The sequence below is a fragment of the Amphibalanus amphitrite genome, unplaced genomic scaffold (genome assembly GCF_019059575.1).
Source record: "Amphibalanus amphitrite isolate SeventyFive unplaced genomic scaffold, NRLGWU_Aamphi_draft 000723F_arrow, whole genome shotgun sequence".
NCBI lineage: Eukaryota > Metazoa > Arthropoda > Thecostraca > Balanomorpha > Balanidae > Amphibalanus > Amphibalanus amphitrite.
Window position 1 is genome coordinate 223833 of NW_024882217.1, and position 19670 is coordinate 243502.

Below are 19670 nucleotides of genomic sequence, written 5' to 3' on the forward strand. Positions count from 1 at the left end.
TTTATTTCATTTCTATTGGATTTCAAGTGCAATGTGTATCCAAGTGCTTGTTTCCACGGTGCTCGCTGTTTCATTTCTTTTGCAAGCCATATTGATGTCTCTCGGGGACATTCTATGTGTTCTGACACCCGCTTCAAATGTTGCCGACGTTGTCATTTCGCGGTATCTACCATCAAACGTATCCAGGGCTTTGAGCCTCTCGGTTTAAACTGTTGCTTTATGGAAGTTCGTCGATAAAGTATACCATTGATCAAATGGAAGCAATATTATCAAAAGACATTATTTGGTATTTCCATCAAGCCAATCAGAGCTGATTTATTTATTATACCTTCACCTATCACACACCCGTCTCCAGGCCACCCCGCTGTCTTGTTCACACCGATTCCCTTCTGCCCAGGCGCGGCCCACCGTAGCACGGAGCAGATCACCATGCGGCTGGCCAACCAGTCACGCATGACGCAGGTGTTCAAGTCGCTGTTCCAGCTCGACTCGAGTGAGTGGGACACACTCTCAGGCGGCTCTATGGCTCTCGAGACCTAAGAGATAGCGCAGGATCATGCTGATATAAGATAATGATCACTCGCTACCTACTGGTGTGTATGCAGCTGGAATAGTGACACGGGCACGGCATCCCGGTGCTCTGGCCTATCATCAATGAAAACGTAACATTTATCATATTTCTCATCAAACGGATGCATGTATGTGCATATGTACTTACGAGTATGTCGACCTTTGCTTACCGTATGTTCACTAGCTGCATAGGAAACTTTTAACATTTTCTTCGCCAACTTATGTCCTTGCATTGATAAGTAATGGTTTATTCAGACCATTGAAAGACCAAACATGTCCTAACTCAGATGTTCCTGCAGTAACTAATCTGCTATCGATCAATATGTCACTGTGACTCCTTGACTCCTTCGACCCGCGCTTCTCAGGCTTACAGACGGTATCGGCCGGCCTCCTGGCCCTGGACTCGGACCTGGCCAACCTGACGGCCGGCTGGCCGGGCCTGGTGCGCCGACTCGGTGACCTGCGCAGTGACCTGGAGCGGGCCGTGTCACTCTGTACAGACCGCGACCGACACCTGTGTGAGGGTCTGCAGTCTGACGGACTGGCGCTGACCCAGCTGGACGTCACAGCGGTCAGTGGGGGTTTCACGCGGGCACATCACAGTGATCTTTGAGAGATTACACGGTCACAGAGAGGACGTGCAGAATCGCAGAGGTCAGTGAGAGGCGAGAGCAGAGGCCTCTTGCACCAAAATCCTCTTGCACCAATGCTTGGATTATTTTGCATCGTATAACCAGTCCAAGTCTCAAATGTAACAATTTGCGTGCAAAATTTTGCAAGCACATGTAGGATTATGTATTGGGCTATTGCAAACAAATTTACCACCGTTAGATTAGCTTATTCTGAAACCGTTTTTTCGATTTTACCTAGCTAGGTAGTTTGGTGCAAGAGGCCTCAGTACTCATAGCCACAACGGCAAAGTTATTTATAGGAATGTCACAGAGTTAGCCAGACAGAAAGCGACATTCAGTGCGCTGTGTTTTACAGTGTCGCGACTCAGGGATCCGTGCCATTCGGATAATGATAATGAAGTAAAGGGACTAAACAATGCGTGAAAAGTAATAGCCACCGTCCACGCACCTTCCGGTGTTCTCAGGCGGCACTCGGGTTCCAGTCGTGTTCCATACATCCAGCTGGAGACGGGCGGATATACTGAGCCGCAGACCGCCGGTGTGCTGCGGTACAGTATACCTTCCAGGCAATTCTTGGCGAGTGCCGGCTGCCGGGCGGCGGCGGTGTATCGACGAGCTAGGCCGTTGCTCAGTGCAGCTTGCGTATTGATAATCAATATTTAGTTTATTTGACTCTTGAGGATTACATGAAAAAATGATAGGAACTCTGCGTAGGTATCATTCCAGATAAGTTTCCCCGGAGCCCACGCCCGCAGTAAATGTTCCCCGTGCCTGGACGGCCCGTAGGTATTCCTCCGGTTCCAAACACCCAGTAAGTGGCCCTCCGGTGCCAAACACCCAGTAAGTGTTCCTACTGGCTCGCGGACACCCAATAACCCGCGCCCTGGTGGGGGGGGGGGGCTATTTTTTGCCCCCCCCCCCTCCAGACTTTTCGATATATCTCCAGAACCGCTGCGCCGATCGTCACCAAACTTTCAGTACCCTCCCGGACATCAATTTTACACATTGTGATCAAAAAATTTTCCAAAGGCTATGATAGGTTGGCCGGAAATGACGTCAGAGTGACGTCATGTTCTGCCGTTTTCGACCCAAAAAAGGGTTTCGCGGGAAGAGCTGTCAGGCCTATAGCTTTGCAAATACAGAAAAATGATAAAGACATAAAAGCTGTAGATTGAACAGGGCTACAAAACTGCTATCTCGGATTTTTAAAATTTTTGGATTTTGACCCCCAAAAATCAAAAAATAGATTTTTTGGATATAATAATCGAAAAATCCAAAAAGTTTTTTGAATTTCGCAAAAACCGGAATATATGTGATAGTCCTTACCGCCTTCCATCCACATACCAAATTTGAGATTGATACCTCTTTTTTTGGCGAAGTTATAGCGAAAAAACTGTTCAAAATTGATGACGTCAAATTTTCAAACTCAATTTTTAGCAATTCTAGACCCCGTAGCGCAAAACAAAGACCACCATTAGACTCCCCGTGACGAGCTGCATCGAATCAATACCCATTTTATGCAAAACTATCAACTTTAAAATTTGACCTTTTTGGCCTGACCTTGACCTGACCTTGACCTGAACTTCACCAGAAACTGACCTAAGCCGTACCTGATAGTCTTATAACCAACACCATTGAGTTGGAAATGAAAAATTGGCCATAAAACATGTATCACACAACCTTAGTAAAGTTGGGCTCATGTGACCTGACCTGTGACCCTTGGTGACCTGACCTGTGACCTGACCTGGTATTGCCAGTGACCTCTAATAGCAACATATCTACTAGGCAACTGACGCCCTACCGCTGATTCTCGACAAAATGCGTTTTCCTCGGTGTTATAGCGCATTCCCTAGAAGCCCCGTGAACGGTGAAACACTTCATCTCTGACCTGACCTGTGACGTCATCAGTGACCCCGAGGTCAATGAAATTTGGTTTCCTTCGACAAATTTGACAGGCCTTTCGAACGCCGTTTGAATTTTGCAGATCCGTCCAGTAGTTTCGGAGATACGAGGGGGGCAAAAAATAGCCCCCCCCCCCCATCAGGTCGCGTTATAAACAGACCCCACCAGGGCGCGGGTTAAGTGTCCTCCGGTGCCGGCAGGACGCGCTGGCACCGAGCCTGGAGCTGGTGCGGCGGTACCGGTCCGCGGACGTGGCAGCGCTGGCCGAGACGGCACAGACCTCGGTCACAGCACTGGCCAACAGCCTGCAGAGCGGCATCAGCACCGCCAGACCGGGTACGTGGGGGGTGAGACCGCCGCACTATGTGAGACAGACCGCGACACAGGGGATGAGCTGCGGGTCACTGCTGGGTTTTCATAGAGATAGCTTGTGTGGTATTCGCCGGACCATTGACAACCTGCAATTGACTTCCGAATATAGTTATAAATCGATTTGAATGTTTATGCCTCATGTTGTATAAATGCCAATCGAATACGCATGGTCTATAAGTGCCTGGTACCTACCTATCCTACAGCAGAGCATAGCAATAATTGCTCAGCTAATTATTTACAGATAGCTTTGCATGATCCGCACATTGACAATGATCACTGATCACTGTTCGGACAGGGATAGTGCGGGAGCTGCGTGGCTCACTGGAGAGAGCCGGACGCCACCTGGCAGAGGTGCAGCCCGCCCTGCGACAACTGCTCGCGCACCTCAGCGGACTGGCCGAGAGAACTCGCCGCCGGCCCTTGGTGACGGAGACCGCGGCCACGGCCATCTGGGGCAGCACTCTCGGTAAGTCAGCGCTCAGCTCAGCATCGCAGCACACTCGGTGAGACGGGGCAATCACCGGACAGCCTACCGCTCTCAGAATGCCAGGACTCGCCCTCTTTCACTTTCTCTCTCTCTCTCTCTCTCTCTCTCTCTCTCTCTCTCTCTCTCTCTCTCTCTCTCTCTCTCTCTCTCTCTCTCTCTCTCTCTCTCTCTCTCTCTCTCTCTCTCTCTCTCTCTCTCTCTCTCTCTCTCTCTCTCTCTCCTCTCTCTCTCTCTCTCTCTCCCCTTCCTCCCCTCCCCTATTGATGTAGAATATGAGTGAACAAAAATGCTAACAAACCATTTACTGATAGTCTGGAGAGTGGCTTCTGTTCTCAGAACGCATGAACCATGGAACTGGCAGGAGCTCTGCGCTTCGTCCCGTTTGAGGTTTCCCGAGCCACCACTAGTAATCTGAAGAAATATGATCCTTATGTAACTATTTTATGATCTTATGTTTATTAACCTTATGGCTAGCATAGCTGTAATTAATCGTAAAATTCACCATCCGATAACTGATTCTCTAAATTGCAGCGTTTCATATAACCGTTGCACGAACTTGGCACATCAGTGTAGCGTCAGTGGACTTAGAATATCGACGACAACAAATAGTCCGGCTAGGATAAACACATACCTATAATCTATTTGAAAACAAAGTTTCACTTTGAATTTGAGACTCCTTTAAATCTATCGACAGAACTGACCTTATTTTCTGTCCACTTTCATTGCTAGCTGGCTCCCAGCTTCGACTAGCTAGAACCATATAACGAGTGCTTTTCTCGATTCACGTTGGAGTCATGTTTGTCATGCGACTTAAGCGTCTCTTCACTGAAAAGTTCCGAACACCCATAGGAAACGCTGGGCGAGCGCTCAAGCGGACTTTTATGAAACTTTGCAGCCAAGTTGCTAAAAGCACTCCTGGGTATACTCTACTGAGTCGAGTTCCAGGTAATGAAGGCAAGGCGAGGTCTGACGACCATGGTAAGCGTCGGAAACATGGGGAGCGTTCATCGTTAAAATGCCATATTTTTTAGGTGAAAATACTGCTTGTCTGACCCATACCCAGACGGCTGGATAATGAGAAAGGATATAATTATGACGACATTGATCATGTCTTGTAGAGCAAAATGTGTAGTGCTGACATCCGTCCTGTCTTCTACTGATGCAGTTTGATTCTCAGCTGTTCCCTGTCTAGAACTGACAATTAATTATCCTCCACGGTGGTTTCCTGTCTGTTACTGCCAGTTGTCCTGTCTGGTGCTGAGAATTGTCCTCTTCGTTCACAACCGTTCCCTGTCTGGTGATGGCAATTGTCCTCCACAGCTGATAGCCACCCTTTCCACAGCGGTTCCGTGTCTGGTGTTGACGGTTGTCCTCCACAGCGGTTCCCTGTCTGTCACTCCTCTCCGCCCGCAGCGGTTCCGCGTCTGGTGTTGACAGTTGTTCTATCTGGCGCTGACAGTAGTCTCCTCTCCTCCCAGGTTCCGTGTCTGGTGTTGACAGCTGTTCAGTCTGGTACTGACAAGTGACAGCTACGTCCTGTCTGCTACTGACAGTAGTCTCCTCTCCGCCCGCAGCCGTTCCGTGTCTGGTGCTCACGGTGACGGCGCTGCTGTACGGGGCCGTGGTCGGCTCGTACTTCCCCAGTCGGAGCTCCTCGAGACCCCATCGGCACACCGCCAACACCATTCGCATGTGGGTGAACCGAGACGAGTCGCCGCAACATCAGCCGCAGACCAAAGGAGCTTTGGTAACTTGATCCCAACGGGAGACTATCGGCTTTCAGGTGTACGCAAGGGCAAGCGTACATACGTCATACGTTCCATTGACTTTTTTCATAAAATGCAACACCTTTTCAATCGGTAACAAGGCCTAGACAAAATTAAGTTTGCAAGTGCGACGTAAGCCTGTTATCACGATGCTAGGTAGCACAATGTCCCAGGCCACCGATAGAGGTCGCCGGTGGAAGCATGCTCACAGCCGGCGTTCTGTGTGTTCTCCTCAGGGCGCTGTTTCTGCTCACGGTGACCTCCGCTCTGGTCTGGTTAGTGGCGGCAGTCGGCGCGCTGGTGGCGGGTCTCCTACAGGCCGGCCTTTGCCCCCGTCCGGCGGACGACCGACCTGCTGAAGTGGCCCAGGTCACCCACCGGATGGGGCTGAGGGCGGCCCTGCTGCCGGCCACTCCGGGCCCGGTGCAGCAATCACTGGCGGACACCCTGAGGTGAGGCCAGGGCCACGGGTGGTCGGGAGCGCACGGAGTGAGTGACCGGCTAGGTACAAGTGTCGGGACTACACTTTTACTGTATTGTATTGTTTGTCAAGGCGATCCAATTCGCTATCTCGCTATGTAGCAGCCGGAAGAACGTGCTACTAAGTTTGTTTTAAATAATGAAGCCGAAATGCCGTATACATAGTTGAAACTTGAATGGTTAATAAAAATGACTATTGTAACATTTTAAACGTCCAGCTACTTTCTAGAGAAAACGGCAACATCAAATCCAGATCCAATGCCGCAACTCGAATGTGTGTTAAGTCTGTCTGTGTTTATTCATGCGATCTAGCTTGGTAGGTAGTTGGTGCTCGTAAAGATTCTGCTCAGCCCTACCGAACGAATTTCGTTTTTACCAGATAGCTCAACTTTGCGTTTCAATTTGATTCTAAAGTACTCTAAAGTATTTTGTTGACATACTTGGCAACAATTGCAGGTGTAGCATAAATAATTGAATAAAAGTGGACCAACCATATTCGAGACACACTTTTAGTTCATAATTCTACCGGTAATGTTGCTAATAAAACTGTTCCGTGAAATGGTTCTGTTGAGGATTAATAACGGCCTCGATGTGAAATTCAGTCGGAGCCGGTCGCATTCCTCGGCGACTAATTAGGGCCTCGGCAGTCGACGCGGGATGTCAGTGATAAAAATTCCCACGAGCTACCAGTTGTGGGGCTGGGTAGGTATGTAATTAGGGTAACTGTGGGGAAAACGCACCCCTGGGTTAAACGCCTCCCCTAAAAAAATCGTATTTCTTATCGACGGATAGGTGTTTTATCCTGTCTTTCAGAACAGTCAGCTGCTTGTTTACGTAGGTCTCTATTTCCGGTTCTGCGTCTTGAGGAGCAGCGTGGGTAGGTGCTGATGTTGGTTTTGGGTGTTGTTTTTGTTGTTTTTACAGAAGATTCCTAAGATTTTGATGCCCTCTTTATATCACAAAACTTGCTATTGTGCACATCACTAAAAACTGCGTTTTATTGCCATTCTGTTGAATTTATCATGCTGCGGCGTTAGTGGCGCGTTTTTTGTCAATATTTTGTTGACCGGAAATGGAGTGGATGGGGAAAGACGCCTACTCGATGCATGGGGCAAGACGCCCCCAGTTTTCTGAAAGGGGGGCGTTTTGCACGGTGGTGAGAGTGCAGGGTAGCGCCCTGTAGGTGGGTGCCGAAAAGGCCTCTCCCTGTCCTTTTTTGCTGATATATCCTAAACGACTGCAGATATCGTCACCAAACTTTCAGGACTCCTCCGGGCATCCATTTTACACATTGCAACACAATTTTATTCCAAAGGCTATGATAGGTTGACCACAAATGACGTCAGAATGACGTCAAGTTCTGCCATGTTTATCATTTTCTGTTGATGGATGGGGTGGGGGCGCTTTGCACATGGGTGTGGGCGTATTACCCAGGGTATGGGGCAAAACGCCCTTTTGTAAGGGTATGCGAAAACCTTTTTGGGGGGTTAAATACCACACGCAGGTGTCTTTTCTTGGTCTCAAAGCGTAGTAAAAAGAATGAGCTACATGATGGTGCCCAAAGGTTTGAGTGATCTGTGTTGGGTTGAGTGTCAGAAGGTTTCGCGCTTAATGGGGGCGTTTTTGACCTATTCACCCTACATTACGCTCAGTTTCATTGAAATGCGAAAAGCGACGCTGCTTCGAAGGGAAAAGCTGGTGTCTTTTCTTACCAGAAACATTCAACAACGGGATACGATGAACTTTTAACAGAGTTGCAGTGAAGTAAATTACACATGGTTACGCAGGAGTAAGGACAATATCAGAATGTTAGGTACCTACCTGACGTCTACATCGATGACACCGCTTAGTCAGCCTCAGAATGAATTTATCACATTGTTTACAAGCCTCCAAATCCGAACACATTCCTTTCGCTTCAGACATAGGTACCCCAAATCAGCTTTCGAACAATCGTGCTCCGTTTCAAGCTCAAAGTTGGCCTTATAGTTGCTTCCTTCATCTCTCACTTCGCGTTTCAAACAGCGTGTGCGGTGTTTCAGACAAATCCTGTGTTGTTCAGACCTCAGACAGTCTCTCATGTTGCCGTTATTTCAGACAGGTCCCGTGTCACGTGGCTTTACGATAGACAGTATCGCGTTTACGACAGCCCTGCGCGTCGTTATTTCAGACAACTCCCGTATTGTGGTTCATACAATCACGTGCCGTGTTTCAGGCAGTCCTGCGCCGTATTTCAGACAGTGTCGGTCCGTGTTTCAGACAGTGTCAGTTCGTATTTCAGGCGATGTCAGACGTCAGTTCGTATTTCAGGCAGTGCTGCTCGTACAGCACTGCCGCAGTTTCAGGCAGTCCTGTCCGTGTTTCAGGCAGTCCTGTCCGTGCCTCACGCAGTGCCGGTCCGTATTTCAGGCAGTGCTGCTCGTAGGTATTTCAGACAGTGCCGGTCCGTGTTTCAGGCAGCGTCAGGCAGTGTTTCAGACAGTCCTGTCCGTGTTTCAGACAGTCCTGTCCGTGCCTCACGCGGTGTCGGTCCGTGTTCCAGGCAGTGCCGGGCCGGCGGCAGTCTGCTGACCGTGTTTAACCTGGACCGCCCCGCCGCGGTGAATGCCGCCGGTCAGCTCGACGCCCCTCGCCTTCACTCCCTGCTGGACCGGGTGGTGAGCCGAGCGCCGGCGGACGGACGGACAGACCTGCTGGCCACCAGTCTGAACCAGTACCTCCGGCTGGCGGCCGAGCTGGTCCACACCGACCTCGGCCCCGTCAAGGAGAAGGTGAAATACGCAACTCTGCACTGATGATCCATGTGTAAGGATGCCTAAGTTGTGTGTGTGTGGGGGGGGGGGGGGAACAATATTGTTTTCAAATAAGTCTCAGTTCTCACAAAACCACTCAATGATTTTTTACACCGACTCCTGTAACACTGATGATGGGATCGAATTTGCTAAGCCTATTTAGCAATGCCTGTTACCGCATACATAATTTCCAATAAACTGTTGGAGATATTGAATCATGCGTAGAAGCTCACAGCCAAAGCTTCAATTCTTCCAACATTACCTAAATTATGTATACCTACCTGTATTTATGGGCCAAGGTTTCTTTTTAGTTATGATTTACCTAGAAGTAGAAGTGGGAACGAAACACATCAATGAAGGAATAATCAAAGTAGATAAGCTAAATTGACAATAAAAAGCAATTTAGACAACCACCACAACATAATTAATTTAGAGAGCCCATAAAAATAAACCCGACACCCGACAAGCGCAATAAAAACCAATACTATTCGAGCTTCAAAGCCTGCACGGTCCGACAGAGAAGGGTACAGTTGACGGTTTGGCAGTCCTCTCCATGAACTGGGTACTTTGTGATGTGGATAACCGATAAATTTCACGACCCCGCCCCGCGCGGAGCAGGATGCGGGTCCACAGCTGAGTGGGACATTCTGTATAAAGAGTGCATATACAAGACGGTGAACTGAAAAGCTGACATTAGACGAGGTTCCTTTCTCAGACCTCGTCACAAAAGACGCCGTAAAGCAGACGGCAGTTATGATAGTGGAATTTGGAGATATTTCAGCCAATACAGAACAATGATAGCTTTGCCAGTTTTTAGTTATTGCTCTGTAACTTACAACTTCAGAAGTTCGGCTTTTAGCTTCACCGTCTGTAAGAGCACCATGCCCGTACTGGACGAGCCTTCAGAGGTGATCACAAATCTACATGTGACAAATTGCAGTTACTTTGGACGCTTGTCTCGCGCGCTGTATGTCCGCCTAGGGCGTGTCAGTTACTCGTTTCTAGACGACCGTCTCCCCAATCCGTCAGAGTCGCAGAACCGACTGTCTCTAATACGCTTGGCACCAGCTATCCCCTGACGTCAGGACATGGGTTCAATGTCTTTCAACACAGACTATCTCATAAAATGCGCTGGAAGCTCTGGAATGGGTGCATGGAGTCACATACTGATCTGAATTGTCTGTCTACGTAGCAGCAAGTCTGAAAGGCAGTCAAACTGGCGCAAGTAATGCTGCAGACCATGGAATCTAACTTTTTATCACTTCTTTACTCAATCATCCAGGAAAGGCTTTGACAGCATGGTTCATGCCACCATTACCATCCTTTATTGCATATTGTTTCTACACGAGTAGAACTTCGCTTGAAGAGATTACACGGACATGGTGGAGGATAAATATTTGATCCAAATTGCTTAATAGCCTTTATGGCGCCCCACTCTTATGCGGAGAGCTTTATCTCTCACGGATCTCCGGTGGGCAATAATCAATCAGATCTGATTCGTGAACTACGAAGTAATGAACCACGCCAGAAAATTCACAAAATTATGTGAAGTGCAAACATTTTCCGTCGGACGCCGTGCAATCTCCTCGCTTCAGCCGCTGGCATCCATATCGCGTGTTCAGAACTTGGCCCGGTGCGTTCGTGAGTGGTCAGTCTGTCACGTCCTCCCGGTGGTCACCACTCTGACCCACCGCGTCGCCCACTCATTGGCGGCAGCTGGAGCGCCGCTCGGCGTCCTCGGACGTCGCCGGGGTGCTGACACGGCTGAGCTCAGCACTGAGTCAGCTCAGCTCGGAGACGGACAGGGATCGGCTCAGCGCCCTGGCTGACCGGCTGACCGAGATCGTCACCGGAGCTCTGTATACACTGCAGAAACAGAAGGTAAGCCTCTGTCTCTGTGTGTAGACAAACGGTGGTCGATCGGTAAGAGGAAATGAATATGCTTTTGTGTCGCCATGGATACAACATAGGGAAAAGGTAGGGAGGAGAGAGAGAGAGAGAGAGAGAGAGAGAGAGAGAGAGAGAGAGAGAGAGAGAGAGAGAGAGAGAGAGAGAGAGAGAGAGAGAGAGAGAGAAGGAGAGAGAGAGAAGGAGAGAGAGAGAGAGAGAGAGAGAGAGAGAGAGAGAGAGAGAGAGAGAGAGAGAGAGAGAGAGAGAGAGAGAGAGAGAGAGAGAGAGAGAGAGAGAGAGAGAGAGAGAGAGAGAGAGAGAGAGAGAGAGAGAGAGAGAGAGAGAGAGAGAGAGAGAGAGAGAGAGAAGAGAGACATAGAAAGAGGGGATAATAATTTCTAACACGCGTGATGATACCTATGTTCGATGGTATCGACGCGTGGCTAAGAGACGACGGGTGGCCGCGCTGCCGCCAGGCTCGACTGGTCGTTCAGGTGGCCACTCTGGACATGTCGGCCATGGCGCTCAGAGGTCAGGTCACCAGTCTCAGAGGCCAGATCGCCCAGGTGGACAGCTTCCTCAGCAACAACGCCAGCCACGTCATACAGCAGGTGAGCAGTGAAGAAAGGTATTTGTTGCAACTTGCATAGCCGTACATTTTCTCGTATCAAGCCCTGCGAACCACTTGGGTTCAACGCAAAAAAAAAAAATCAACGAGGGCAGTGGGAAAACTCTGAGAGTGTTGCATCAACCGGCTGTCCCTTCCGTGTCAACAATGGTGGCCAAATGACTTAACAGCCGGTACCGTAGATGTATGCTAAATGCCTCGATGCAAATTGTGAAGCATTTTAGATGTTTCTGAAATTGTGACGCTTCCAATTGGGTTAGCTAGGTAAACCTATCAGTACTTTCTTATGTTCAGCAATCGCCGGTGAGCATCATTAATGTGAGCATGCATAATTCGCAGGTTTTAATAGAACGTTTCGATGACAGAAATGACTGCGCTTTAGATTCAGGCTTTAAGCTGTATTCTGTATTGGAAGATTTGCAGTTATCCAAAGACACGGTGCCCAGATCACAGGTGTGCTCCGTATGAGCTCCGAATGCTGGTGGTTTGGTTCGATTCATCCAGTGCAGTGATGAATGTACATACGTAATATCCGTCATGAAATTCTCCACGAGGATGCTGATTTGGTGAGACGGTAAAATCACTACGACTCATGTCTTTGCCAGTACCTTTTACGTACAGGCCGTTCCCAGCACGCTTCTTGGCGTGGTAAGGAGAGCCGGAAGGAAGCTCTGTCACACCGCACCTACATTCGTTCCAGGAAGAGTCCAATTTCCGCCGCCAGATAAGAGGCCGTCTCGAGCAGTTCTCCAATCATGTGCAGACGGTACTACGCCGCGACACCAGCTGCCTCCCCGTGTGGCTGGCCTTCAGGTGAGAGGATTCCTGCCTCGTGTGGCTGGCCTTTAGGTGAGAGGATTCCTGTCCCATGTGGCTGGCCTTTACGTGGGGGGATTCCTGCCCGGTTTGGGTGACCTTCAGGTGAGGGCATTGCTGCGTGGTGTGGCTGTGCTTCAAGTGGTAGGATTGTTCACTGCTGGCGCCAGGCTGAGGCATTATTATGGTAAGCGAGCCACACAGTGAGCTTAGCAGACCGCCGCTGGTGCTTTGACGGTATTCTACCGGTATTCAGGTAGGTGTTTGGCTAAAACAAATTTTAATGCACCTCGATGTCCAACGAACAGTGTCCTCTCTTCGATACAATACACATGCAACTTTAAATTCCGATCGCCAATTCTCATACATATAACTTCGTAAAATAACACAAGTTCTACTGTTTAGCACAAACTAAAAGAAAACGCATTATAAAAAATGTAAAAAATCAAGTCACTGCCTATCAAATCGTTGAATCTTAAACAACAATTGTTTTTCTTGTTCGGTACTATGCGAGTGCAAAGTAATATTTTTATCGCATTATGGTCAGCTGAACGGTGCCCGTCTCGCTGCAGGTCGTCGGCCTCGACGGCGTGCCACCAGCTGCTGGGGGGTGTCGGCGCCTACTGGCTGGGCTGTGCGCTGACCGGGGCACTGCTGCTGCTGCTGGCCGCCGCCGCTGGCCCGCTGCTGGCCCGGCTGACCAGCGGACGGCGGCCCTCCTCAGAGTGAGTACCCCGGACACTGACCCCGCCGGAGGGGTGACTCCATCTGACCTCTGGCCCCGCCGGAGGGGCGACTCCCCCTGACCTCTGACCCCGCCGGAGGGGTGACTCCCCCTGACCTGACCGCGCCGGGGAGGGATGCTGACCGCCCCCTCAGAGTGTCTCCCTGACCTCTGACTCCGCCGGAGGGGCACGATACCGAAGGCCATGTGCTCGGTATCGGTTCACGGCACAGTGGCTAGGTATGGGGCCAGTGCCAGCTGGGTGCCAGCCGCGAGGTCAGCGTAATTTTCACTGCGATATAGGGCCGCGATTCGCCGTGGGACTATGAATATTTTTGCATGCCCGGCAGATGCTTTTGGGTCAGCTCAGAAGGAAACAGTGTTGACGTGCCGGACGGGGACAATGTTTTTTTCTTCTTTTTCTCAGAAATACCTAATTCACCGGTTGCACCAATTATATCTAACACAAAAGAGCCTGTATCACATTATCATTCCATATTTCCAAACAGCTACTCGTAACAGATAAACCACGCATGCGTGTTGAGCTACTCACATCCAATTTTATGGTCCATGGGCCAATCAGTGTAATAAATAGTAACTACGTACCTCGATCTCGAATCCTTGTTTTGTTACCATGACTATCTAAACAGCCGCCTGAGCCATAGAGATCTTGTAAGCCATAACATACAATTCGGACTTTCAATTTGAACCAAACGGCTTTTGTGAGCCATTTGGATCATAAGGCAGTCTTCTCCCGCTAGCGTTTGGTTAGGACAACTGATCAGTTAGCTCTTAACATCTAAGCTGAGAGAAACACAGCGTCTTGACGTGCGTGTTACATGCTAGGACTTATCCATCGACCGTGATGCGATGCAGTAATGTTTATAGACAGTATCCCTGTCTCATCACTCACCATCGAGAGACAAGACGGCCAGTGACATGTCACAGGACGAGCGCCAGCCGCATTCCCGAGACAAGCAGCGGGAAAACTCAGACACTGCTGTGCACGACGTGCACATTTCAGTGAAGGCAGCGCTTAATAAACACAAAATCACCTGATTTTGAAGCTGAACGCCTGAACGGTACCAACAAGAAGTCTGTGGGAGCGTGCAACCCGCAGCCCTTTACCATAACATACGACCAACGGCCTGCTAACGCTATGGTGGCTAAAATTGTATATCAGCATGTTGTATGTTTTTGACTGAAGTCAATTTTTTTCAGAGAACCTTCTGTTGAAGGGGATTTCAAGCTGTGGGGATCAGTGTCTTCAGAGATGCAACAGTAAGTGCCTACAACGCTCATGCACCTTGGTCTCTTGCACTACGTTACCGGAGCTCACTCAGGTAAAGGCAAAAAAAAAAAACAGTAGCCATTTCCGCCCAGATCGCCTCGTTCAGTTTCGTGACTGCGCACTTCTGGTAATTACTTGCCCGGTGACATTTCTAAGCCTGAAACAAAAACAGCTCAGCGGTGGGCGGTTCACCTTCCGACCCAGCCTCCCGGCGGCGTACCAAGGAACCAAAAATAACAAAGGCCACCTCCTTACCCTAAGTGCGCGGCGCATTAGCGGCGGTGCCATTTGGGCTGTGTTGTGGCCGCGCGCCGAAGGGAGGCTGGCCGGTCAACACTAGAGGCGGTCCTTCAGCCGAGCGGAACAGGGGACTTGTGTGTGTGCATACTCGTGTTGTGGACGGACGCACGGTGAAGGTCTTACACGTCACTTCCAAAAGGAAGTGCTTCTTCTCGCGTCGGAAATGGAACAATCAATGAGGCATTAGTCGGGAAACAATTGATTCATATAAAGCTGGTATAGGCTTGTCTCGGAATCACGAGTAGTTGACAGTTGATGAAGGCAATAATTTTATCTTGCTTCGTGATGAAATATACGTGGGCACAACGAAAGGCGAGAATGCAAAATGTAGGACTCCATTGTTGAATAAAAATATACCACCATAGCAGCAAAATTCATTGCCATTGAATAAGAAAATAGTTCACCAGACAATGAATACGCCTACACATTAGATACATTAACATTACATTAGCATTAGCATAACCTGACCATTAGGCCTGTACACACTCGCCATTTGATTAACCCGCGCCCCACTGGGGGGGGGGCTATTTATAGCCCCCCCCCTCCCGTTTTTCTGCAATAACTTCCAAACCGCTTGACGGATCGACGCCTAACTTTCAGTACCTTCGGCTGCATCAATTTGACACCTTGTGTCAAAATTTAAACTTCGTAGCTACCATAGGTCGGCCGGAAATGACGTCAGAGTGACGTCATGTTCGTCCGATTTCGACGCAAAACATTGAACCACGGCAATCGCTCCCAAGAGCTCAGTTTTTAAGCTAGATCCAATTTCTTTGCATGAAAGGTCTCAGAATTGACCGCGCTATCAAACTGCTATCTCGGATTTTCAAAATTTTGAAAATTTCGAAAATTGTATATAATAATATTCAAAATTTATATTTTTATATTTTTTTCAAAAAGTTTTTGACTTTTCGAAAAAACCGGAATATATGTGACAGAATGCATGATTATGACTAGCTCTAGCAAGTTTTAGCTAAATATCTTCAAAAATGGCCAAGTTATACGCATTATTGCAAAAAAATTCACAATTATTAATTTTTCAAATTAATTTTTCAGCACGTATTTGACATCGTACACCAATATAAATGGCACCATCGTGTTCCTGAGCTCAAACTGCATCCAATAGACACCTTTTTTGTTGAAAAATTTTAACTTCAAAATTTGACCTTTTTGACCTGAAAGTGACCTGACCTAAGCTAAATTCGACTCAAAATGACCTCGAATGACACAGACGACATCAAATTCGAAATCTATGGCCTAAATGGACCATAAAACATGTGTCACGTGACCGACGCATGATATAATATTTTCGTGACCTGTGATGACCTGACCCTGACCTGAAAATCGTTTGTTTGTTAATTGGGGCTTTAGGGCGCGCCGACTACTTAGGTCATTTTGCGCCCATAACGTGGTTTTAATAAAGGGGAATATTTGTTTCTGGTCCCTAAAAAGCTGTTTCTGGCACCTAATTGCTGATCAGCCCCAAAATGCTTATTCGACCCTAATATCTGAATCTGGCACCTAATTGCTTCCACACAGCCTAAAGTTGCCAGATCGTCTAGTTGAACTCCGTATTTGCTGTTTGCTGATTCAGCACCAAAACCAAAACATCCAGCATCTATTTTATTCCACGTTTGCCTACCTAATTCGCGTAATCTTCCTGATTTTATGTATCCTAACAACATGAACGTTGCATTCGGTGATGTCAAGTGCCATTTTCGCCAGTGGAGATAATGATTAATGCCATTTCTAGCCAAAAGAGAATCACTAGCCAGCTATGGTGCAGCATAGCAAGACGCTCCTATACCAGCCCGCTATGTAGAGACTAGAGATTATTGCACCCTCAGCCATTTTAACGTGAAAAGTTTGGATCCGTCACTTCCAGCCAGGCTCTCAGGTCATAAACTGGAGTAAAGCAAAATGTAAACTCTGAACAGACATGCCACGCAACCGGCCCTCTTTTCAATATTATTAGCTTTCTGCAATCATCGTCTGACTCCATCTCGATCAAACGCAGCATCCGGTTTCTACAGGGGCGTTTGACTGACCGGCCACACAATAACCAAAAACAAAATCAAAGCTTCATGCACACAAATGACATAAGTAAGAAACGGATGAAAAAGGCACAACCACGGCACAACTCTGCGCGGCAAACAACGGACAATGTCCCACGCAAGATCCCGCGTTTCTTCAGCGGCCTTGAACGGAATGAAAACATTACATTTCTTTTTTGGAGCTATTTGATGACGTCAAAAAATACAATACCCGTTTTAATGGTCAAAATCGAGACAATTACTCACAAAAATGTTTCCCTTTAAGCATTACAAATAAATGCTTTTAGATATTTAAATGACATTGTTTTTTTTCAAACAAATCAATATTATTTGCTTACTTAAACGTCATATACAATGCTGAGATCACTACGGGGCTGTCTTAGAGTGTAGCTGCACTGGCAACCTTTAGACTAGACTCCAGGGGTCATTATACCAGAACAACATGATTCTACCAGCCAGTAGTTCATTTTTCTACTAGATTGGTGCTACGCTCAGCATTTAGGTGCCATATTCAGAAAAAAGAGTAAGGCGTACCGATGAATAGGTGCCAGAAACAGCTAATTAAGGTCATTTTCCATGATTGGTGCTGGTATCCACCAAATAGGTGCTGAGGACCAATTTTGGGGCGAGTCAGCTTTTAGGTGCCAGAAATAGCTTTTCTGGGACGCAATTAAATGGCGTCCTTTAATAAAACAAGTGTGTCAAAAGAGAGAACCTTCTAGATACGAAGACTAAAAAGTAAAAGACTCGATATAAAAGAGCAAGGTAAGATAAAGCAGCGCAAGAGTGTCGTCCTAGACAACTGACTAGATGTAAGGACTAGAGAGGACTAGTTGGATTTCATGTCAGGTCGAGTAGATCACTTGGAAGTTGATCGAACGGATAAAGGAAAAAATGTTGCCGGATAAAACCCAGGGTGAGTCATCACCCAGAAGGTGGCGGATAGTGGTTACAGGAGCAATGCGCCCGAGATAGCGTGTCCGGTTCGGTTCAGCGAGAGGACAAGATAAAAGCACGTGAGAGACAGTGAGAGGCACGGCACACCGACTGCATGTGGGTTGTTCCTCTCCACGGAGGAGATAGCCATGAGTCGCGTACGTATGACCAATACGCAATCTGCAGAGGGCCACTTCCTGGTGCCTGTTGCTTTGGAAGCAAGACTGCCAGGGCTCCAAGGTAGGCTTTACGCTCCGCAGCTTCCCAGATCCTTGGAGATGCCACTCTGCCTGCCAGCTTGACATCGTGAAGGTTTGGATGGCTGAGTAAAAATCACGAGCCGGCAGGGGCAAACGCCGAAGGCATGGAGCCGCGGCCGCGCGTCTCGCGGCCGCGTCGGCGAGCTCATTGCCAGTTATACCCACATGGCTTGGAATCCAGCAAAACTTGATAGTTTTGCCTGACTGCTCCACCGACGTGAGCCGAGATAAAATGTCTTGGACTATCGGATCGTCTGGGTTAAACCTCCGTATAGCCAGCAGGCTGCTGAGAGAATCCGATAAAATGAGGTAAGACAAGTTGTCAGACACCTCGATAAAACACAACGCCTTCTCGATTGCAACGACCTCGGATGAGAAAACGGAGGCAGAGGAAGGCAATGAAAAAGTGCGCGTGTCGCGACCAGCCACGAAAGCGCAGCCGACGCCGTCCTTCGTTTTCGAGCCGTCTGTAAACACCGAGATAAAACCGTCGTATGACGCAATGTGTTCCAATGCCCGTGCTCGTTGCACACATGGCGGCAGGTCGTCCTTCTTGACCTCAGAGAGCGTGAGGTCTACTTGCGCTGGAGCGTATTTCCATGGCGGAGAGGGCGTACCCCACGTACGTCGCACTTCACGGAACTCTATGTGAACTGTAGAAAAGAGCTCTTTTATGCGCAATCCGAAGGAGACCGATTGTCGCACTCTGTCAAGACGATTAAAATCAGGAGAAAAGACGTACGGATACGTCGGATGTCCTGGGAACTGGCGGAGTTTCAGTGCGTACCTCATCCCCAGCATCTGACGGCGGAGAGATAGTGGCGGTTCGTGTGCCTCGGCGAGGAGGCTGCTCTTGGGCGACGTGCGGAATGCACCTGTGGCAACACGTAGCGCCGCGTGGTGCACGGAGTCAAGAGCCTTTTTACTGGATTCGCTGGCAGAGTCGTAAACAAAGCATGCGTAATCCAGTTTCGATCGGACGATCGACCGATATAAAGAAGGAGCGTCCTGCGGTCTGCACCATAAGATGTGCGGGCGACACATTTTAAAACGTTCAGGGATTTAAAACATCGTTCCCGAAGCGTTCTAAAATGTTCTCTATACGTCAAACGACTGTCAAAAAAGATTCCAAGAAACTTCGCCACCGGCCGAGTAGGAATCACCTGTCCATGGAGCTTGATTCCCAAGGCTAAGTCGTCACAGCGGCGGCGGCAAAAGTGCATAGCGACGGTCTTCGTTGTTGAAAAACGAAGGCCATTGTCGTCGCTCCACCTCTCCAGACGGGTTACAGCGAGCTGCAACTGTCTGGCAACGTGACGGGCGGTCGTAGCTGAAAACCAGATCGCGAAATCATCGACAAATAGTGATTTGCCGATAGATGGTGCGAGTTTGTCGCCAATGTCATTGATCGCCACAGCGAACAGCGCCACACTGAGCACTCCGCCCTGAGGAACTCCGTTCTCCTGAACAAAACTGCTCGAAAGACGGCTGCCAACACGGACTTTGAACCGACGACCCGATAAAAAGTTCTTGATAAAGAGACCCATTCGGCCACGTATGCCGTACTTATGTACTTTGGAAAGTATTCTGTGTCGTAACACTGTATCATAGGCCGCCTCAATATCAAAGAACAGTGCTCCAAGGTGCTTCTTTTCAGTAAAACAGGTGCGTATCTCGGTGTCAAGGGCTAAGATGTGGTCCACAGGGCTGCGGTGTTTTCTAAAACCGCACTGGGCGTTTGTAAAAACACCGTGATGTTCCAGAAACCAGCTA

At 48.6% G+C, this 19670-nt stretch overlaps 1 protein-coding gene across 1 annotated transcript in view; it reads left to right on the forward strand.

The window, feature by feature from the left end:
* The window catches only part of LOC122365227, a 28992-nt gene that overhangs the window by 2918 nt on the left and 6404 nt on the right, over positions 1–19670 (forward strand). The window contains exons 4-15 of the mRNA XM_043336231.1: positions 398–493; positions 936–1141; positions 3305–3440; positions 3772–3942; positions 5538–5655; positions 5966–6181; positions 8749–8977; positions 10715–10879; positions 11365–11499; positions 12217–12329; positions 12905–13057; positions 14278–14337. Coding sequence (XP_043192166.1) covers positions 398–493; positions 936–1141; positions 3305–3440; positions 3772–3942; positions 5538–5655; positions 5966–6181; positions 8749–8977; positions 10715–10879; positions 11365–11499; positions 12217–12329; positions 12905–13057; positions 14278–14337 — 1798 coding nt within the window. The remainder of the gene's footprint in view (positions 1–397; positions 494–935; positions 1142–3304; positions 3441–3771; positions 3943–5537; positions 5656–5965; positions 6182–8748; positions 8978–10714; positions 10880–11364; positions 11500–12216; positions 12330–12904; positions 13058–14277; positions 14338–19670) is intronic.